The sequence below is a fragment of the Ovis aries genome, chromosome 8 (genome assembly GCF_016772045.2).
Source record: "Ovis aries strain OAR_USU_Benz2616 breed Rambouillet chromosome 8, ARS-UI_Ramb_v3.0, whole genome shotgun sequence".
In the NCBI taxonomy this organism is placed as follows: domain Eukaryota; kingdom Metazoa; phylum Chordata; class Mammalia; order Artiodactyla; family Bovidae; genus Ovis; species Ovis aries.
The window spans coordinates 68,129,231-68,152,596 of record NC_056061.1 but is presented as its reverse complement, the minus strand read 5'-3'; the positions used below and the strand labels follow the sequence as shown (position 1 = coordinate 68,152,596).

The 23,366-nt window shown below is 42.6% G+C and overlaps 1 protein-coding gene across 1 annotated transcript; it reads left to right on the top strand.

Annotated features, from left to right (window-relative positions):
• The first annotated feature begins 1,744 nt into the window (after positions 1–1,744).
• Positions 1,745–23,160, top strand: FUCA2 (alpha-L-fucosidase 2). The gene is made up of 7 exons (XM_015097452.4): positions 1,745–2,041; positions 10,772–10,959; positions 15,986–16,325; positions 17,898–18,108; positions 18,315–18,505; positions 21,058–21,166; positions 22,876–23,160. The coding sequence occupies exons 1-7, from the start codon at positions 1,824–1,826 to the stop codon at positions 23,014–23,016; spliced, it is 1,398 nt and encodes a 465-aa protein (XP_014952938.2). The 5' UTR covers positions 1,745–1,823; the 3' UTR covers positions 23,017–23,160.
• The last annotated feature ends 206 nt before the right edge of the window (positions 23,161–23,366 follow it).

Sequence of the window (23,366 nt, the reverse complement as noted above, 5' to 3'; positions counted from 1 at the left end):
GTCCATGGGGTTTCAAAAAGTCCGACACTACTGAGCGACGATCACTTTTACTTTTATGTCAAGGCTGTATATTGTCAGCCTGCTTATTTAACTTACATGCAGAATATATTATGAAAAATGCCGGACTGGATGAACCAAAGCAGGAATCAAGACTGCTGGGAGAAATATCAGTAACCTCAGATATGTAGATGACACCACCCTTACAGCAGGAAGCAAAGAGGAACTAAAGAGCCTCCTGGTGAAAGTGAAAGAGGAGAGTGAAAAAACTGGCTTAAACCTCAATATTCAACAAACGAAGATCATGACATCCAGTCCCACCACTTCATGCAAATAGATGGGGAAACAATGGAAACAGAGACAGACTTTATTTTCTTGGGCTCCAAAATCACTGTGGACAGTAACTACAGCCATGAAATTAAAGGATGCTTGCTCTTTGGAAGAAAAGCAATGACAGACCTAGACAGTGTATTAAAAAGAAGAGACATTACTTTGCCAACAAAGGTCCGTCTAGTCAAAGCTATGGTTTTCCCAGTAGTCATGTACAGATGTGAGAGTGGACGATAAAGAAGGCTGAGTGTTGAAGAATTGATGCTTTTGAACTGTGGTATTGGAGAAGACTCTTGAGAGTCCCTTGGACTGCAAGGAGTTCCAACCAGACCATCCTAAAGGAGATCAGTCCTGAATGTTCATTGGAAGGACTGATGTTGAAGCTGAAACTCCAATACTTTGGCCACCTGATGTGAAGAGCTGACTCATTTGAAAAGACATTGATGCTGGGAAAGATTGAGGGCAGGAGGAGAAGAGGACGACAGAGGATGAGATGGTTGGATGGCATCACCGGCTCAATGAAGATGAGTTTGAATAGACTCTGGGAGTTGGTGATGGACAGGGAGGCCTGGCATGCTGTGGTCCATGGGGTCGCGAAAAGTTGGCCACAGCTGAGCAACTGAACTGAGCTGAACTGAACAACTGAACAACAACAAAACTTAACTCGCAACTCTTGAGTTGTGTGTCTTTTTTAGTCGACAGAGCTTTTGCTGGGATTGAAGCCCATCTGAATTGCGCTTTCAACCTTGGTTAATCATTCCAGGTTTCTGACTTCAGATTTCTCAAGCATTCGTTTCACTGGTTTCACCTGTCTTAGGTCACTGTTTTCAACTGCAGTGGTTCTCCAAGTTTGGTGTTCAGACCAGCAAAACAAGCATCATGTAGAACTTGGTTAGAAATGCAAATTCTGGAGCTCCAACCTGAATTGGAAACTTGTGGAATTTCACCTGATACAGACTCCAAGGCTGACAACCACAGTTACAAACACACCCTAGACCTTGGTGGGTGGGAGCGGGGTGGCTGGGTGGGAGCGGCTGAGAATGATCTGGGTTTTTCCGTGCCACCCGCTGGATGGTCCGCCTGCGGAGTCCGCATTAGGCTTCAGGTCCACGATTCCACCCAGGCTGCTCAGTAGCGTGCCTTCTCGGGGCGGTTTTTGGAAGCGTCCTGCAGCTTGAGGGGAGAGGCGCTCCCACGGGTCCCTGAACCAGACTAGTTTCTTCTCCCTCGAGAGGCTAATCTAGGAGGCTGAGAGGAGCAGGCTCAGGGCAGGCTTCGGGCTAATACTGGCCTCCTTAGTTATGCAAGAGGGCGCTGCAGGCCTCCTGGGGTCATTCTGTTCCAGGGCCCGAACCGCGGCCACTCCCATACCAGCGGGGAGGGTGCCTTTTTCCTAAGGCAGCTTGGTCAGGTGACCGTGGCGGCTCTTTGCCGGGACGCGGAAGGACGAGCTTTCGGAGGCCGGGAGAGCGTCCAGGACTGGGGGCTGCGAGGCTATGCGATCCCCGAAGCTGCCCGGGCCGGCGCTCCCGCTGCTGATCCTGCTGCTACTGCCGCCGCCGCCGGGTTCCGCGAGCGGCCCTGCGCCCTTCGACCCCACCTGGGAGTCCCTGGACGCCCGCCAGCTGCCCGCCTGGTTCGACAAGGCCAAGTTCGGCATCTTTATCCACTGGGGCGTGTTCTCCGTGCCCAGTTTCGGGAGCGAATGGTTCTGGTGAGCGCGCCTCCCTCAGTCTCCTCTAATCCCGCTTTGCACCCCACTGGCCTGCAGCCAGGACCCAGACCTCCAGCCTTTGCGGGTTTGTTTAGTCTCTTAGTCAGTTTCACCTTCTGCTCTTTGAGCCGCGCTTTGCATTTCCGGGTGTTACGTTTATGATTTACTGGGTAAGTGGTTGTTGCTGGGTGAACGCTAAATTTTGCTTCCGTGTGACTTCAAGAGTCAGATCCTTGATGTGGCTCTGGCTTCTCAGCTGCTTGGTATTTGTACTTCTCAGTTGTTCTTATCACTCTGCAGCCATCGACAGAATGAAATAGCAGAAAAGTAGGGCTTGTGTGGGGGTCGTAGGAGGAAGCTCTGGGCCTAAACCGTCCTTGTCCTTCGAACTGCAGACTTGCTCCATTGCTGTTCTGCTGCTACTTGTCAATTGTCAATTGTTCTGCCATGAAGAGGGTTTAAGCATAAATTCATGGGTATGTGAGACTTCTGTTCACTTGGGCATTCACTGGCTCTTTAACCTTAAAATGTTACCACATGTAGTCCAAGGAAAATTTTAAAAAAAGATTCTAGAATATTAACCCTAAGAAACTCCAATTATTAACAGATTGCTATGTGAAAAGTTATGAACAAAGCTAGTGGAGGTGGTGGAATTCCAGCTGAGCTAATCCTATAAAAGATAGTGCTGTTAAAGTGCTGCACTCAATAAATCAGCAAATTTGAAAAACTCAGCAGTGGCGACAGGACTGGAAAATGTCAGTTTTCATTCCAATCCCAAAGAAGGGCAACGCCAAAGAGTGTTCAAACTACTGCACAACTGTGCTCATTTTACATGCTAGCAAGATTATGTCAAAATCCTTCGAGCTAGATTTCAGCAGTACATGAACCAAGAACTTGCAGATGTACAGGTTGGATTTAGAAAAGGCAGAGGAACCAGAGATCAAATTGCCAACATCCACTGGATCTCAGAGAAAGCAAGGAAATTCCAGAAAAACATATACTTCTGCTGTACTGACTACGCTAAAGCCTTTGACTGGGTGCATCACAGCAAACTGGAAAATTCTTAGAGAGATGTGAATACCAGACCACCTTGCCTGCTTCCTGAGAAATCTGTATGCAGATCAAGAAGCAACAACAGTTAGAACCGGACATGGAACAATGGACTGGTTTAAATAGGGAAAGGAGTATGACAAGGTTGTATGTTGTCACCCTGCTTTTTAACTTATATGCAGAGTACATCATGAGAAATGCTAGACTGCATGAATCACAAGCTGGAATTAAGACTGCTGGGAGAAATATCAACCTCAGATACGCAGATGATACCTCTACTGGCCGAAAATGAAGAGGAACTAAAGTGCTTCTTGATGAGGGTGAAAGAGGAGAGTGAAAAAGGTGTTGAAATTCAACATTAAAAAAACTGAGATCATAGCATCTGGTCCCATTATGGCAAATAGATGGGGGGAAATGGAAACAGTGACAGATTTTATTTTCTTGGGCTCCAAAATCACTGTGGACAGTGACTGCTGCCTTGAAATTAAAAGATGCTTGCTCCTTGGAAGGAAAGCTATGATAAACCTAGACAGCATATTAAAAAGCAAGAGATATCAGTTTACCAACAAAGGTCCATCTAGTCAAAACTATGGTTTTCCCAGTAGTTATATATGGATGTGAGAGTTGGACCATAAAGAAAGCTGAGTGCTGAAGAATTGATGCTTTTGAACTGTGGTGTTGGAGAAGATTCTTGAGAGTCCCTTGAGAAAAATAACAGAATGGGGAAGACTAGAGATCTCTTCAAGAAAGTTAGAGATACCAAGGGAACATTTCATGCAAAGATGGGCTCGATAAAGGGCAGAAATGGTATGGACCTAACAGAAGCAGAAGATATTAAGAAGAGGTGGCAAGAAGTACACAGAAGAACTGTACAAAAAAGATCTTGACGACCCAGATAATCACGATGGTGTGATCACTCATTTAGAGCCAGACATCCTGGAATGTGAAGTCGAGTGGGCCTTAGAAAGCATCACTACGAACAAAGCTAGTGGAGGTGATGGAATTCCAGTTGAGCTATTTCAAATCCTGAAAGATGATGCTGTGAAAGTGTTGCACTCAATATGCCAGCAAATTTGGAAAACTTAGCAGTGACCACAGGACTGGAAAAGGTCAGTTTTCATCCCAATCCCAAAGAAAGGCAATGCCAAAGAATGCTCAAACTACCACACAATTGTACTCATCTCACATGCTAGTAAAGTAATGCTCAAAATTCTCCAAGCCAGGCTTCAGCAATACGTGTTCGAGCTGGTTTTAGATGTTCAAGCTGATTTTAGATGTTCAAGCTGGTTTTAGATGTTCAAGCTGGTTTTAGAAAAGGCAGAGGAACCAGAGATCAAATTGCCAACATCCGCTGGATCATGGAAAAAGCAAGAGAGTTCCAGAAAATCATCTATTTCTGCTTCATTGATTATGCCAAAACCGTTGACTGTGTGGATCACAATAAACTGTGGAAAATTCTGAAAGAGATGGGCATAGCAGACCACCTGACCTGCCTCTTGAGAAATCTGTATGCAGGTCAGGAAGCAACAGTTAGAACTGGACATGGAAAAACAGACTGGTTCCAAATAGGAAAAGGAGTCCGTCAAGACTGTATATTGTCACCCTGCTTATTTAACTTCTATGCAGAGTACATCATGAGAAATGCTAGACTGGAAGAAACACAAGCTGGAATCAAGATTGCCAGGAGAAATATCAATAACCTCAGATATGCAGACACCACCCTTATGGCAGAAAGTGAAGAGGAGCTAGAAAGCCTCTTGATGAAAGTGAAAAAGTTGGCTTAAAGCTCAACATTCAGAAAAGGAAGATCATGGCATCTGGTCCCATCACTTCATAGGAAATAGATGGGGAAACAGTGGAAACAGTGTCAGACTTTATTTTGGGGGGCTCCAAAATCACTGCAGATGGTGACTGCAGCCATGAAATTAAAAGATGCTTACTCCTTGGAAGAAAAGTTATGACCAACCTAGATAGCATATTCAAAAGCAGAGACATTACTTTGCTGACTAAGGTCCATCTAGTCAAGGCTATGGTTTTTCCTGTGGTCATGTATGGATGTGAGAGTTGGACTGTGAAGAAGGCTGAGCGCCAAAGAATTGATGCTTTTGAACTGTGGTGTTGGAGAAGACTCTTGAGAGTCCCTTGAACTGCAAGGAGATCCAACCAGTCCATTCTGAAGGAGATCAGCCCTGGGATATCTTTGGAAGGAATGATGCTAAAGCTGAAACTCCAGTACTTTGGACACCTCATGCAAAGAATTTACTCATTGGAAAAGACTCTGATGCTGGGAGGAATTGGGGGCAGGAGGAGAAGGGGATGACAGAGGATGAGATGGCTGGATGGCATCACTGACTCGATGGATGTGAGTCTGAGTGAACTCCAGGAGTTGGTGATGGACAGGGAGGCCTGGTGTGCTGCGATTCATGGGGTCGCAAAGAGTCGGACACGACTGAGCGACTGAACTGAACTGGATGCAAGAGATCCAACCAGTCAATCCTAAAGGAAATCAGTCCTGAATATTCATTGGAAGGACTGTGGCTGAAGCTCCAGTATTTTGGCCACCTGATGTGAGGAGCTGACTCACTGGAAAAGACCCTGATGCTGGGAAAGGGCGAAGGCAAAAGGAAAAGGGGGCAGCAAAGGATGAGATTGTTAGATACCATCACTGACTCAATGGACATGGATTTGAACAAACTCGGAGATAGTGGAGGTCAGGGGAGTCTGGCATGCCGCAGTCCATGGGGTTGGAAAAAGCTGGACACAACTTAGCAACTGAACAAAATGTGAAAAGTGGGCTTGCCTGGTGGCTCAGTGGTAAAGAATCCCCCTGCCAATGCAGGAGACACTGGCTTGATCCCTGGGTCAGAAAGATCCCCTGGAGAAGGAAATGGCAACCCACTCCAGTATTCTTGCCTGGAAAATCCCATGGACAGGGGAGCTTGGTGTGCTACAGTTCATGGGGTCTCAGAAAGATTTGGACACAACTTAGCAATTAAACAACAGCAACAACATGTGAAAAGTGGTGTACAAAAAAATTGCTCTTTAGATTTTACCTTGAGAGCCATACCTTTACAGCTTTAAGTGTCTCGCATCTTTCTTGATTAAATACTTCAGGTATGTTAAGTTCTTCAAGATAGAAGTGTTACTACATATATATGTATGCATAATACACATATATACATATAATATGTTCCTAAGTAAGATAATAAACAATGAATATTTAAACCTACGTTATACTATATACATAATGTACAACAAATTTAATTCATACAATATATATTCAATATGACAACTATAAAAAAAGACCCAGTGTGAGAGTTGTGAATTAAGTTTTATTTGGGGCAAAATGAGGACTGTAACCTAGGAGATTGCCTCTTAGAGAGCTCTGTGGAACTGCTCTGAAGAGGTAAGGGTGGGGGTCAGTGTTTTGTTGAGTTGCTAAGTTGTGTCCTACTCTTTGTGATCCCTTGGAATGTAGCCTACATTTGTGACCCCAAATCCTCTATCCATGGGATTTCCCAGGCAAGAATACTAGAATGGGTTGCCATTTCCTTCTCTAGGGGATCTTCCCAATCCAGGGGTCAAACCCACATCTCCTGCATTGCAGGAAGTTTCCTTACCACTGAGCTACCAGGGAAGCCGGAGATCAGTATATATGTCGTTTTTTGGTGAAAGGGGATATATGCAATCAGCACACATTCTGATAGAAGGTTACTGCTAGTTACAAGAAGGTCACTGCTCGTCACCAGGAATGAACATCTCCCTTAATGATTTTAGTGCTTTTCTCGCTATGAGAAACATGCAAGAAATTGGGCTCATAAAATCTTCTGCAAATATCTGACTATCTGAAAGGCTGTTCTGGCAGTTTTTCCTAATCTCCACCCTGTCCTTTCAGGGTGTATTGAAAGTCAGCAACTACAGTGGCTAAGGACTTCATTCTTATAGAATCAGATGGCAAGTGACAATTTTTAGTTGGCTGATACAATACAGAGTATAAATTATATATTGTATTACGCTATAAACATTTACACTATAAACATTGTACCACTTTCTGTAAAGACATTGACTTTCTGCAACCAGTAACTTTTCTTATTCACTTACGCCAATTGATGTAAAAGAAATGCATAAGCTATGGAGTATTATTCATATACTCTTTTGAAATCAACTTGTAAAATATGGGACTCTTTCTTTCCATAACCTGTATTACCAAATATATTTGCTTCAGGATATTATAACTCTTTCTTTGCAAGTTTTGTACTGTGAGGCATTTTGAATTTACTTCTGAAATGTTTCGATTAGCAAGGTGTTGCGGTCCTTTAATGGACCAGAACCTGGTGGTCTGGAGTCGATGATAAGAAAGTGAAAGAAGGAAAGAGGCTAATATTCCCTGGGTTATGCAGAGAGCCAGTAAAGCCCTAGGACAGGGCTTGTACCACTCACGTAGGCACAGGGCGTCCTCTGAAAGAGGTCTTGAAAGCCCAGGCAGGAAAGTGAGCTCAGCAGGCTTCCATGTTCCAGAGAATCAGCCAGAAAGAGAGATAAGAGAAAGAGATAGAGAGAGAGAGAGAGAAGGACACGGGGACCCAAGTCTCCGGTGGAACAAGGGTGCTTTATTGAACTCTGTGTGAGTATATATACTGTTTTACAAGGTAACTTCTTCAGATAAAGATCAAAAGACCAGACTTTACAAATTACCAAGGAAACAAGGAGTAATAGAGGTCATAAAACCAGAAGACAATCCGTATCAAAGAAAGAGAGTCATAAATAATCACTTTTACCATATGGAAAAGCTAATGAAGGAAACCCTATGCATGCATTCCATCTCATGACCTCAGTCCTGGGAGCAGCATGCCGCTCCGCTCATTCCTGTTATCAGGAACTGATAAGGAACAGAGGGCTCATGAGAGGCAGGAAACAGAACACATGAATCCTACTGTTAAACATCCCCTGACAGCAAGGTACATAAATTAACAGATTTCTTCATCTTATATTGTGTGTGCTCAGTTGCTCCGTCTTGTCTGACTCTTTGTGACCCCATGGACTGTAGCCCACCAGGCTCCTCTGTTTTCATGGGATTCTCCAGGCAAGAATACTGGAGGGGGTTGCCATGCCCTCCTCTAGGGGATCTTCCCAACCCAGGGATTGAACCCATGTCTCTTATGCCTCCTGCATTGGCAAGCAGATTTTGTTAACTACTAGCACCTTTGTTCAACTGGAAAGATTAGGTAAAGATACATTTGATGCTAGGAGAGGATTTGATGTTTGTTAGTTGAAACTAGTGCTCTGCACAAAACAATTAGTTTTGAGTCATCTTATTCTTTGTAATGGTTAACTTCTCGTTTTCTACAAATGAACACAAAGTTGTTTGTTTTGACCTGGAACAATAAAGATAATTCTCTTATAAAACAGAGTATATTTTTGATGGTCTGGAAGTGCAATAACCCTGTATAAGATTCTTAATTATCTATAGTTTCCCTTTTTATCTCCTCTAAATCTCTGATCTCACTTGATTTGACCTGGGGCAGTCAGCAGCAGAGATGAGTATATTTGACTATCCTTAATGGCAGCTCAAAAACAAATATAAATGGTGGGCTGTTTACTGTAAGTGCTTCTTCTCATCTTCTCTTCTCATGCAATTTGAGAAGTGACTCTAGACTATAATAGAGAATGCAGGTTCAAATTAGATGTGCTAGGAAAAAAATAGAAATCTCTTATCTTTTAACTTTCTGACTCTCCCAGTTTCTCTTTTGCAGTTCCATTTAAAAGATAAAAATGCATCATGGATCAATTAAGATCCTTTCAATTGAAGGTACAGAAAACTCAAATAAAAGGTATAATAATAGGAGCTTATTACTATACATAATAAGAAATTCAGAAGTACTTGGCTCAATGATGAAATCAAAGTCCTGGGCTCTCTGTCATCCTCAGCCTGTTGACTTGTCCTGTCATGGTGACATGATGGTGGCCAGGCATCACGTCACACAGCCTTGTCCAAAGGCAGATTGTATCTCTTTCTACCGGAGAGGAGACCATTCCCAGAATCTCCCAAGCTGGCTTCCCCTCCAGTTCCATTGGCCAGCATGGATCAGGTGTCCATGTGGGAGCTGTGATGGAAGCTGGGAAAGTATGTATCTGACTCTCGGGCAGGTAAAGAAGAGTGCTTGTGACACAGTATGTCCTTCAGCAAAGCCTTCCCAGCAGAAAGAACCTCCTGGCCATCTTTGGAGTGCTGATTATGAATTTGTTCATCCAGTAGACGGAGAAGGCAATGGCACCCCACTCCAGTACTCTTGCCTGGAGAGTCCCATGGACGGAGGAGCCTGGTGGGCTGCAGTCCACGGGGTCGCTAGGAGTTGGACACGACTTAGTGACTTCCCTTTCACTTTTCACTTTCACGCATTGGAGAAGGAGGTGGCAACCCACTCCAGCGTTCTTGCTTGGAGAATCCCAGCGACAGGGGAGCCTGGTGGGCTTCTGTCTATGGGGTTGCACAGAGTTGGAAACAACTGAAGCAACTTAGCAGCAGCAGCAGCATCCAGTAAAAACACTCTTATGAAAGGAGTAGTGAAAGGAAGAATAAAAGATGGGTGAGAGGGGGGACTTGCATCTATTTCATGACCATGGGCTTACTGCCATGTTTATATAAAATGTTTATCTAAAAATTATGCTTTGAGGATTTCCCTGGTGGTCCAATGGTGAAGACTCCGCACTCCCGGTGTAGGGTCCCAGGTTCCATCGCTGGTCAGGGAACTAGATCCCATATGCTGCAAATAAGAGTTCGCATGCCACAACTAAAGATCCTGCATGCTGTGACTAACATCCGGGGCAGCAAAATAAATAAATGAATAGTTTTCTTTTTTAAAGTTGTGTTTTTAATGTTGTTTTCCTTCTGAAGCTCTGCTTAGGCAGTTGAGGCCCCACTGCTCAGAATAAATACACATAACCAGTAATCCTTGAAGACTGAGTCAGTCTATTAAAATAACAGCATTTTCTTAATTTTACTGTCATTTCCTCCCCACTTGTTCCCTGCTAGTGAATATAATACATTTATGTTATATTTTATGCACTTTGTCTTCTTTTGAAGACTTCATCATTTGTGTTACAAAGGACTAATTATGTATACTCCATGTTGCAATCTAAAAGTGAAGAATTAAGAGCAAATGGGTGACTTGTTTGTTTAGACTGCTCTGGTGGATAAGCTGAGTAGAGTTCACAGAGGGATAGATGGAAGACTACGGAAGTTCATGTAAGCTTTCCTTAAGTGAAGTCAGACTAAATGGGGAAATTAGGAAGGGAATCTTAGTAACATCTGAATAAGGGAGAATTTTAGTAAAGGGAGTTATGGTTGACCCCTGAATAGCACAAGTTTGGTCTTCTTTTATGTGTATATTTTTCAATAAATACATAATTGGCCCTCTATATTCAAGGGATTTGCATCTCTGGATTTAACCAACCTCAGACAGAAATTTTCATCTATGTTTGCTTGAATCTGCAGGTGCCCAAACTGCAGATATGGAGGGCAGGCTGTAGTATGCCATTTTATGTAAGGGACTTGAGTGCTCACAGATTTTGGTATCTGCTGAGAAACATGGGACTCATTCTCTGCGAATCCTGAGGGATACCTATATTTCAAGTGTTTATGTGAATGCTACTTATATGCTGTTTCCTTCATCCCCTTAGGTGGTACTGGCAACAGGAAAAGATACCAGCTTATGTGGACTTTATGAAAAATAATTACCCTCCTGATTTCACATATGAAGATTTTGGGCCACTATTTACAGCAAAATTTTTTGATGCGAACCAGTGGGCAGATATTTTACAGGCTTCTGGTGCCAAATACGTTGTCTTAACTTCCAAACATCATGAAGGTAAGTAAGAACAGCATCTGCAGACACTGACAGTGGTTATAAATGTGAAGTAGTTCTTTTGGAAGAAGAAACTAAAGCAAGGTCATCCGCATGAAAACAGTTTTCTCTTAGGAGCAGTCCTAAGTGGCTACTGACATTTGCTTGTAATTTAAGAGATCACATGTTTCACCCAATTAAGAAGCATTAAGAAAAAGAAAAAAAAGGAGCATTAAGTATGCAGAAAGATCATACCCTCCACATATAGAAAAAAATGGAAACTGATCGCATTTTATTATGTGCATATTTAACAATTTCCAAGTAACGCAAGATTTTATTAAAGTCATTTGAAGGGGTATGTGGTTTGCAGGTCAAAGTTTACAACTGAACTGCATTCTTTCCATTTTCTTCTCACCTCTGTGATGCATTCTGGGAAGGTACTCTGGGGATTATTTGCTATTGTCTTACATTATGACCAACATACAAGGTGGTGCTTTTGGCCAACTCTTATATGACCCACTTGAGGAAAGTTTGCTATTGATGAAAATGACACAGGCTACCTGAAAGGAACAGGATTGCAAGGCTGTAATGACGCCCAGAAATATGAGAGATGGTGGAAGAATATCTAAAAAGAAACCGAGTGGTTGAATTAGGGTTCTCCAGAGAAATAGAGCTAACAGGAAGTATAATATGTATAGATTTATCATAAGAAACTGGCTCATGCAACTATGGAGGCTGAGAAGTCCAGACCCAAGACAGCCAGTTATATAGTTCCAGTCTGAGCCCAAAGGCTTCAGGAACAGGAGAGTGGATAATATAAGTACCTGTCCAAATCTAACTTAAAGACTAATGTCTCAGCTCAAAGACATACAGAGAAAACATTTTTTTTTTTAATTAAAAAACAAAAAACACCACTCCTTAAACTTTGCTGCTTTTTCTTTTTCTTTTTGGCTACAATGCCTGGCATACAGGACCTTAGTTCCCTGACCAGGGATTGAACCCATGCCCCTGCAGTGGAAGTGGGGAGTCTTAACCACTGGACCACCAGGAAAGTCTGAAGAATTCTTTCTTAATCAGCCTTTTATTCTATTTAGGCCTTCAATGGATTGGATGAGGCCCACCACTTCGGGTGGGTAATCTGCTTTACTCCGTCTAACTATTCATATGTTAATTTCCTGTAGAAACACCTTCAGGAACATATCCTGAATGATGTTTAACCAAATATCTGGGCACCCTGTGGCCCAGGCAAGTTGACACATAAAATGAACATTAAAGTGATCTTACATTAATAGGATAGAATCTACCCATTACCATTCCCATATCTACAAGATCAAGGAAACATCAGCACGTTATTATTCCTCCAACAGCATGTTAATAATTAGATAATCTGGACCTCTCCAATGGTTCAGTGGTTAAGAATCTGTCTGCCAATGCAGGGGATGCAGGTTCAATCCTTGGTCGGGGAAGGTCCCACAGGCCTCGGGGCAACTAAGCCAGAATTTAGAGCCCTCAAGCTGCAACTCCTGAAGCCCATGTGCCCTAGAGCCCAAGCTCCACAACAGGAGAAGTCACCTCAATGAGAAGCCTGAGCACCACGACTAGAGGGCAGCCCCTACCAGCCACAACTAGAGAAAGGCCTGTACATAGCAACAAAGACCCAGTGCAATCAAAGATAAATAAATAACTGGATAATTTGTTTGCATTGGAATAAAAAATTTTGTCTCATTATTTTCTGCAGTGTTGCATGGGGGATTACGAGGAAAGAATGAAAACCCAAAATAAGGAATCAGGATATTTTTCCTTTCGGCCACAGTCCAGTGGCTTAATGATTTTTTTCCTGCAGGTGTTTCTCAGGCTGAGATGGATACTTAGGACATCTTGATTTCCTGACGCCTAGAACTTCTCTAGGCTATATGGTAGAAAGTATTACTTAGCTTATTTAAAAACACAGCAAAACAACTCTTAACCACGCTGTGAGGAAAATGATGTAGCCCACATTTATACACTTTCTAGAACCATATTGTTGGAGGTTTTCATGCCTATAGAAGACCCTGCTGAGCCCAGTTAGGCTGGAAGACCACTGTGTGAGCTTCTGGTGGTGCTACTGAACCCAAGACCCAAAGTGGTTTTAGCACCACCAGACATTAGGGCCTGCCAAGTTGAGACATATGGAATAAGACTTTAAATATCACCGACAGTGCTTTGAAGCTTACTACAACATCTTTAGAACCAGTGTGAGCTCTTTTAAAAGTTTCTTCAAAATGAATCCAAAGAGTGTGTCCATCTTCAGTTCAATTCAATTCAGTCGCTCAGTCGTGTCTGACTCTTTGCGACCCCATGAACTGCAGCACGCCAGGCCTCCCTGTCCATCACCAGCTCCCGGAGTTCACCCAAACCCATCCATCGAGTTGGTGATGCCATCCAACCATCTTATCCTCTGTCGTCCCCTTCTCCTCCTGCCATCAATCTTTCCCAGCATCAGGGTCTTTTCAAATGAGTCAGCTCTTCGCATCAGGTGGCCAAAGTATTGGAATTTCAGCTTCAACATCAGTCCTTCCAATGAACACCCAGGACTGATCTCCTTTAGGATGGACTGGTTGGATCTCCTTGCAGTCCAAGGGACTCTCGAGTCTTCTCTAACACCACTGTTCAAAAGCATCAATTCTTCGGCACTTAGCTTTCTTTATAGTCCAACTCTCACATCCATACATGACCACTGGAAAAACCATACCCCTAACTAGATGGACCTTTGTTGGCAAAGTAATGTCTCTGCTTTTTAATATGCTGTCTAGGTTGGTCATGACTTTCCTTCCAAGGAGTAACTGTCTTTTAATTTCATGGCTGCAGTCACCATCTGCAGTGATTTTGGAGCCCAGAAAAATAAAGTCAGCCACTGTTTCCACTGTTTCCCCACCTATTTGCCATGAAGTGATGGGACCAGATGCCATGATCTTAGTTTTCTGAATGTTGAGGTTTAAGACAGTGTTTTCACTCTCCTCTTTCACATTCATCAAGAGGCTCTTTAGTTCTTCTTCACTTTCTGCCTTAGACTTGTCCTGATTTATAAAAGTAAAGTACTACACCAAACACCTTACGTATGTTGGTTCACAAACATTGCTTTAGATTTTAGTAGGACAGTAATAATGTATTCATGTTCCTAGATCCTAACTAAAGATTTTGAGGCTTTTATATTATTCCTTAAGTATTCCATTTATATAGTGCTTCTATGGTTTTTATATAGACAAGCCAGCAATCTGAACGCAAATTCCTTTTAAAATATGAATTATTTCAAAGTACTTATATAATTGTATTCTTCTTATCCATTTAGTTGGTAGATAATTCACTTTTAGGTAATTTAAAGCACAACATCCAAGCTTATGATTTTAGAGTAGGATGAGATCCAACCAGTCCATTCTAAAGGAGATCAACCTGGGGATTTCTTTGGAAGGAATGATGCTAAAGCTGAAACTCCAGTACTTTGGCCACCTCATGCGAAGAGTTGACTCATTGGAGAAGACTTTGATGCTGGGAGGGATTGGGAGCAGGAGGAGAAGGGGACGACCGAGGATGAGATGGCTGGATGGCATCATTGACTTGATGGATGCAAGTCTAAGTGAACTCTGGGAGTTGGTGACGGACAGGGAGGCCTGGCGTGCTGCAATTCATGGGGTCGCAGAGTCGGACACGGCTGAGCGACTGAACTGAACCAAACTGAACTGAGATTACAGATGGTGGGTACATTTCAAGTATAGCACTACTGGGGAAGAGTACCTTACCCCTGCTGGGTTAAATGAATAATGAGGGTCAAGGAGATTTACTACTGAACATGGATTATCAGTGTTCTATGAACCATTCTATAATAAAATAATTCTAAGCTCAGGGAATATACTCTTTGATTTGGAAGACAGGAATCATGCAGGAGTGCATCTATGGTTCTTCCCTGTAAGTAGTCACAGTCATTGTTTACAATGGTGGATGTGGAAGATGTTCCCATCTCAGCTATGATCTGCTAATGTTGACTGTGATTTTGTACTAGACCTTGTGCTAGCCATTGGCTGAGGATATAACCGGGAACACTGCAGACATCACACTGTCCCTCCAGGAGCTTATCATCTAAGAGGGAGAATACCGGAGAAAGATCAGACTATACAGACCTGATTTTCTCCAAAATCACTGGCAACCCACTCCAAAAGCTATGGTTTTTCCAGTAGTCATGTATGGATGTAAGAGTTGGACCATAAAGAAGACTGAGCACTGAAGAATTGATGCTTTCAAATTGTTGTGCTGGAGAAGACTCTTGAGAGTTCCTTGAACTGCAAGGAGATCAAACCAATCAATCCTAAAGGAAATTAGTCCTGAATATTCATTGGAAGGACTGATGCTGAAGCTCCAGTATTCTGACCACCTGATGTGAAGAGCTGACTCATTGGAAAAGACTGTGACGCTGGAAAAGATTGAAAGCAAAAGGAGAAAGGGATGACAGAGGATGAGATGGCTAGATAACATCATTGATTTAATGGACACAAATTTGAGCAAACTTCGAGAGATAATGCAGCTTCTCGTTTGGTAGTCCATAGGGATCACAAAGAGCTGGACACGACTTAGCCACTGAACAACAATGCGGTACCGTGAGAAGTACTTAAAAAAATCTTGGTTCTACTTTGTTTAAATTCTCATTTGTTAGGGACCTCCCTGGTGGCTAACACTCAGTGCTCCCAATGCATGGGGACCAGGTTTGATCCCTGGTCAGGGAACTACAGCCCACATGCCATAACTAAGAGCTTGCATGCTGCCACTAAGGATTCCTGCATGCCGCAACTAAGGCCCTGTGTAGCCAAATAAATAAATAAAAATATTTTTAAAATTCTCATTTGTTTCTCGCATGAAAGCAAAATATATACTAAGGAAAAAAAATGGTCATAAAACAGATGTTTGTAGAAACAGTAATTTATATGTCACGTGTACTGCCTTTATAACTTGGTGTTGGTATAGGCGCACATTTACTAGAACAGTTGATATGCTTACAGAGGCTTTTAATATAATGTTTCAGGCTTCACCTTGTGGGGCTCAGAGTACTCGTGGAACTGGAACGCAGTAGACATGGGGCCGAAGAGGGACATCGTCAAGGAACTTGCAGGTGCGGTTAGGAACAGGACTGACCTGCGCTTCGGGCTCTACTACTCCCTTTTTGAGTGGTTTCATCCGCTCTTCCTTGAGGATGAATCCAGCTTGTTCCAGAAACGACAATATCCAGTGTCTAAGATGCTGCCCGAGCTCTACGAGTTAGTGAACAAGTATCAGCCGGAGGTGCTGTGGTCAGATGGCGATGGAGGGGCCCCAGATACCTACTGGAAAAGCTTAGACTTCCTGGCCTGGCTGTACAATGAGAGGTGTGTGTGCTACTAGACTGCTGTCGTGACATTCCTAATACCTGTATAACATTAGTTCTTGCTTCTTGAAATATTCCCTTTCAGGCTTGTTTGTGACATGGGGAGAAAATCATTGTAAATAATGCATATTAGATATATCAATATTAACTCAAAATATCAAGTTACAAGAACACTGGAATATTCTTAACAAGAATTAGTTAGCAAGAATACTGGAGTGGGTTGCCATTTCCTTCTCTAGGGGATCTTCCTGATCCAGGAGTCGAACCCATGTCACTGCACTGGCAAGGGGATTCTTTACCACTGAGCCACCTGGGAAACCCTAAGAGTTACAAACCAGGAGTCAAATATAGCTCAACAGTCTGATTTTGAATTGAGACTAAAAAAAAATTACAGCATCAAGCACTCTGAAGACTAATTTTGTAGGTCCCCGTTTTCATCACCTCTCTGGGCCAATGCTGTTTATCCATCACTGTTTCTCATGCTGTGCTTTTCAGTTCCTCTAATTGCTTCTTCGCATCCTCTTACCTTTGATAATCTTTGCTGCTTGGATGTCACCCTGTCTGTCTCTTTTCCTTCATCGTCAGCATTTCACTTCTTCCTGTTCTTTCCTTTTGTTTTCTAGCATGTTCCAGGCTGCCCCATTAGAACAGGGAGTTCTGACTAAGCTCCTCTATAAGGCTCACACTATGTGGACCAAATTGATATCTGTATCTCAAAAGTACTTGGTATTGTGCTGTGAAGTTAGGGAGAGCCCTGCCAGTGTTCTCTGGGTCCACAGAGGACGCACAGAGAAATCCTCTGTCTTGGTACATAACCACAGTTTCTCTAGGTACTCCTTTCCAAAAGGAAATACTGGGAGTCCTCCGCTTCAGTTTGTGAACCAAAACGATCCCCTCTAAATGGAGAAGTGCAGGAGGTACCACCTGCTATGATGAATACTGTTGAGGGAATATTTTATGCCACAGTGAATTCCATCCATAACAGTCAACTTTGCTGAGATCTTCAATATTAGGCACAATTATAAGAGGAAGAGACCAGGGGAGAATGTTTACATAATAGTAAAACTCTTTTAAGTGCTGTGTGTGCTGGGCACACATAGGTGTCTTACATAGATGTCAGTTGCTCAGTCGTGTCTGACTCCTTGCGACCCCATGGACTGTAGCCCTCCAGGCTCCTCTGTCCATGGGGTTCTCCAGGCAAGAATACTGGAGTGGGTAGCCTTTCCCTCTTCCAGGGGATCTTCCCAACCCAGGGATTGAACCTGTGTCTCCTGCGGTGGCAGAAGGATTCCTTACTGTCTGAACCACCAGGGAAGCCCAAGTTCTGTTCTAATAACAGATGGAGAAATGGATTATTCAGAGGAGTTAGGTAATTTGCTCTAGGACAAGGAGCTTAGCAAGTAACAGGCCAGGACTACAACTTCCTCAGGTCTAGTTTACTTCAAAATCATGGGGTTTGTATTATATTCAACTATGGTTATTTTCTAAGAGTGGATTTCAGTCACGTTCAGTGTCACTCTTTTCAGTGACATTGCTTTTGTGTAAATTTTTTTTATCATCCTTTTCATTTCAGCCCAGTTCGGGACACCGTGGTCACCAATGACCGTTGGGGAGCTGGTAGCATTTGTAAGCATGGTGGCTACTATACATGTAGTGATCGTTATAACCCAGGACATCTTTTGCCACATAAATGGGAAAACTGCATGACAATAGACAAGTTTTCCTGGGGCTACAGGAGGAATGCTGAAATCTCTGACTATCTCACAATTGAAGAGTTGGTGAAGGTACAGTAAAATGTCTGGTGACCATTATAGTAATATTTGTAATAGTGTACACGTGTGAGAATTATGTTTTCTAAACTGTATGACTCAATGGCCCGTAAATACAGGACATGACTTTTTTTTTTTTTCTATGTGTGTTCTCTTAGATAGTGATTAATGATGGAATTGTTTTCTTCCTCTAAGAACTATATTTATTCTTAATTTTTAAGCAACTTGTACAGACAGTTTCATGTGGAGGAAATCTGTTGATGAATATTGGACCCACACAAGATGGCACCATTTCTGCAATTTTTAAGGAGCGATTGAGGCAAATGGGAATCTGGCTAAAAGTCAATGGAGACGCCATCTATGAAACCAATGCTTGGAGATCCCAGAATGACACTGTCACCCCAGACGTATGGTAAGTATTATTTGATAGAAGAAGGTATTTAACATTTCTCAGAGATAAAGAGAACAGTATAATAAAGAGGAAATTGGATGAATGCCCACCTATACAGAATATTTTATTTACTTAAAATCAGCATATTTTAAACACTTAATTATTTATCAAGTTGAACTGAAATAATCACTAGATTCCTTCTAACAGTGGATAAATTTTAGGGAGAAATAAAGCTTCTTACAAAAATTGTAGGTCATTCAGAAAAATGAAAAAAAAAAAAGTGCTGAGTGGTTAATCCAAAAGAGACTTTTGGTTTAGTTAGGTAAATTCTAACTTTTGCAGGTGTTACATCTCATCAAATTAGCAGGAAGTGCCATAGGGCAGGAAAAATATATTCTAATAAATCTAAACCTGAACTTTCTTTAAAATTAATTATCTCAACTGGCTAAATTTTAACTAGTATCTCCTATAAAAAGCATATCGTGGTTTCTGATGTAGGATTTTAACATATGCAAATAAGAGTAGTTCTCCCTGGTGGCTCAGACTAAAGAATTCCCCTGCAATTCAGGAGACCTGAGTTTGATCCCTGGGTTGGGAAGATGCCCTGGAGGAGGGCTCGGCAACCTACTCCAGTATTCTTGCCTGGAGAATCCCATGGACAGAGGAGCCTGGCGGGCTGCAGTCTGTGGGGTCACATGACTGAGCACCTAGGCACAGCACAGTATTAGTGAAGCTCTGAAGTTCACCCGTGTCACCACCAAAGCGAGTACAGGCTGATCAAGCGTACACCGAAAGACTGGACTAAATACTCTTCTTTGAACTTATGACTTCAATTGTCAATTCACTGAAGAAAATAAAGTAAGGCAGTCTACACAGAAGCACCTAACTGTAGAATTTTAGAATATTGGATCTGGCAGAAGCCATAATGAGAACTCAGAACCCATCTTTCATTTTACAGAAGCTAGTTTTAAATTTGGTTTTAGAATTTGCTTCTGTGTTTATATTTGACTAGGAGGGTGTCTGATCTGGGACTTGACAATTATTAAGCATTATTCCATTAAGTTCTCTTTCAGTAAGTAAAGATAAAAGTCAGACTACTTAGCAATCCCTATAAGGCTGTTGCCTGGCTCCACTACACTGAGCCCAGGTGGCCACCCTCCCTGCCTCATCAGTGGAGCTCTCTCCCCGCAGGTTCGTGTGTGTTTCCCCTCCTTGCTGCATCTTTAGATGGCTATCTAGACTCCCAGGGCCATCTTTGAAATCCTTTGAGAGTTTAAGCCCTGGCTCACTGTTGCTGTCCCCAGAACTTAGTTAGTCGCTCAGTTGTGTCTGACTGTTTGCAACCCCATGGACTTAGCCCACCAGGCTCCTCTGTCCATGGGATGGTCCAAGCAAGAATACTGGAGTGGGCTGCCAGAACTACTCTTCATATAATTCTGATTGTGTATATTCACAGCTCTTCTAATTTGCTGGCCCCTCAGTTCTTGGGCTTCTCGAGTGATGCTAGTGGTAAAGAACCCACCTGCCATGCAGGAGACTTAAGAGATGCAGGTTTGATCCCTGGGTTGGGAAGATCCCCTAGGGGAGGGTATGGCAACCCATCCAGTATTCTTTTCTTGCTTGGACCATCCCATGGACAGAGGAGACTGGCAAGCTACAGTCCATAGGGTTGCACAGAGTTGGACACGACTGAAGCGACTTAGCAGGCATGCAGTTCTTGTACTTCCTTCTTTCCAGGAATCCTGTCCCCTTCTTTTGGTCGTACCTTAGACCTTGCATTTCCAATATTTGTACTCCTTTCATGATCTCAGTCTGAATCATCCCACTGTCTAACTCCCTCCTCTTGTATTTCAGTTCACTTCAGCTTCCAAACGGCTGTTTAGAGAGACTGGAGGTTGAAACAGTCATCATGGCCAGTGATTTAATCAATAGTGATTAATGAGGCCACCATAAAAAACCAAAAGAATGGGGTTCAGAGAGCTTCTGGATTGGTGGCGGTGCCGGGAGAGCAGGGCCCCTAGGGAGCGTGTGGAAGCCCCCTGCCCCTACACATACCTTGTCCTGTGCGTCTTTTCCATCTGGCTGTTCCTGAGATACATCCTTTTATAATAGACCTGTAATCCAGGAAGTAGAATTCTGAGAGCTGCTCTAGCAAATTAGCTGTACTCAAGGAGGGGGTTGTAGGAACCTCCAATCTATAGCCTGTGGGTCAGAACCCCACATGACAATCTGGACACGTGACTGGTGGTAGGAATAAACCCTGACCTTTTGGAATCTGACACTGCCTCTGGGTAGATGGTGTCAGAATGGAGTTGAACTGTAGGACGCCCAGCTGGTGCCTGAGAACTGCCTGGTGATGTGGGAACTTCTCCCCCACACCACACACTACACCGGGATTGGGGTCAGAATCCTTTAGGGTGCTTTTTATTGCTACCATTGGGCTTTTTTTTCTCCCCTCGATTAAAGAAAACATTGGTAAATATTTACTAAATGGAGGTATATCTGGAAGATAATTCTGAACCTGACCCATAAATAATGAGAAATATTACTATGCATTTTTTTTTCTTAACCAGGTACACATCCAAACCTAAAGATAAGTTGGTCTATGCCATGTTTCTCAAATGGCCCATATCAGGACAGCTCTTTCTTGGTCAGCCCAAAGCTACTCTGGGGGCAACAGAGGTAAGAGGGAATTTTGTCTTTATTGTTCCTTTAAATTGCTGACTAGAACACCCTGAGGAAGACATTAACTTTTAACTTCAAGGTGAGCCTTATATGTATTCCATTTACATCTCATGACAGTAATTTTAAAACGAGCTTTATCAATGGCAATGTTTGGCAAAAACTGTTGAAAATTTTGTTTCATTCCCCAGAAAACCAAGCCTATAAAACAGTTACATCATCTCCATGCTTATCAATTAAAAGATCTTCTCCAGTCATGCTATGTTGCTCAGGTTCACTGCATGCATCCAAAAATGACTCTTTTCATAAGACTGGAGTTCAGATTCTTCCCCTGACATCTCACTCCAGAACACATCTGATAAATGTAAGATGTCATGGCCACTATTTTAAGTTCTTAAAACATTTGGAGGTTAAAGGTTAACCTTCCCTGCTGGCTCAGCAGTAAAGAATTTGCCTGCCATGCAAGAGATGCGGGTTTAACTGAGGGTTTGACTCCTAGGTTGGGAATATCCTTTGGAGGAGGAAAAGGCAACACACTCCAGTATTTTTGCCTAGGAAATTCCATGGACAGAGCAGCCTGGTGGGCTACAATCCATGAGGTTGCAAAGAGTCAGACAGGACTGAGAGACTAAACAATAACAAAAGGTTAATCTAACAGTTGTGGCCATCAGCTCTGGCAATGAGTTCATTTTAACATATTTTATAACTTATTTTTAACAAAATAAAAATTTTCTGGGAGGCAAATTGTCCAAATTTTTCTCCTTAAACCATTTTCCCATGTTTCATTTCTAACACTTGTGGCTGATCTGGCAGAAAAGGAGATAAAGAGTTCAAATCTGTTTACTAATTTTTTTTTCAAATCTTTTGTTTAACTGCAGCTTAGAGGCCTGGGCATAACATTACCTTTTTATTTTATCTACGTTCTCTTTGTTGTTTAGTCGCTCAGTCATGTCCGTCTCTTTTGCAACCCCACAGACTGTAGCCCACCAGGCTCCTCTGTTCTTGGGACTTTCCAGGCAAAATACTGGAGTGGGTTGCCATTTCCTTCTCCAGGGGATCTTTCCAACCCAGAGATCAAACCAGCTTCTCCTGCATTGCAGGCACATTCTTTACTGCTGAGCCACCAGGGAAGCTTTGGCCACCATTAATACTGTTATTTGAAAGTCCACGGGTTTTGTTTTTGTATTATTCTACATGGTAAACAAAGTTTTCTGGTTCAAAATAACCACAAATATATAGAAAACTACTTATTTAAATTCATTTTGTGTAAGACTAAGGATATAGAACAGTTATAGTAATAATAGATCACATGTATGTACTGTTGATTAGTGGAGATTATTGGGCCATCTGGGGAGGGAGGGTGGCTGGATAAGGAAGGTGAACCTTTCCCTGAACATCCTGTGTCAGAGCCAGGCAGGCCTTAGTTGTGCAGATTGGTTCAAGAGTAGTTTGCTCTGCTCTGACACTGTTCAGTCTATACGATTCTTCCTCAAATCCTGCACACTTTTGAGAGTAAGAAAGGAGCAAGAGAGATATATACATGCATTTGGATCATAAATTAAAGCAGCTTGTGATCCACTAAATTAAAGTAAAAACAATGAATCTCCTGTCTACATTGCTCTTTAAGAAGTATCAACTGCTTCTTCCCAATACAGTGAGGAAGTCAGAGACACATAAGGAGACATTTATCTGTATGTTTTCAATTTCAGGTTAAACTCCTGGGACATGGACAGCCCCTTCACTGGACACCTTTGAGGGAAAATGGCATCAAGGTAGACCTGCCTCAGCTAACCATTCATCAGATGCCCTGCCAGTGGGGCTGGGCTCTAGCACTAAGTAATGTGACCTGATCTACAGTAGAGTGCTTCCTGTTGCAGTTATATCTAAGACTAGAATGTATATCAGGTTTCTGTAATTATAGCACATGGAAAAAGAAAATGTAAAATTGGCCAAGGATTTCCTAAGTTACCCACATAAATGTTTTAACTGTCCAATGCAGTTTGCTATTTCTCTTCACATTGAATTTGTTTCCATGTGTGAATCAGAGGTGGGGATCGTTGTCGTAGTGAGAAATTGGTGGTGGTAAGGACTGAATCATGTCTAATGCCAAATTCACATTTTGAAAGTCTTAAGCCTCAATGGGGCTTCCCTGGTGGCTCAGCGGTAAAGAATCCACCTGCAATGCATGGGACATGAGTTT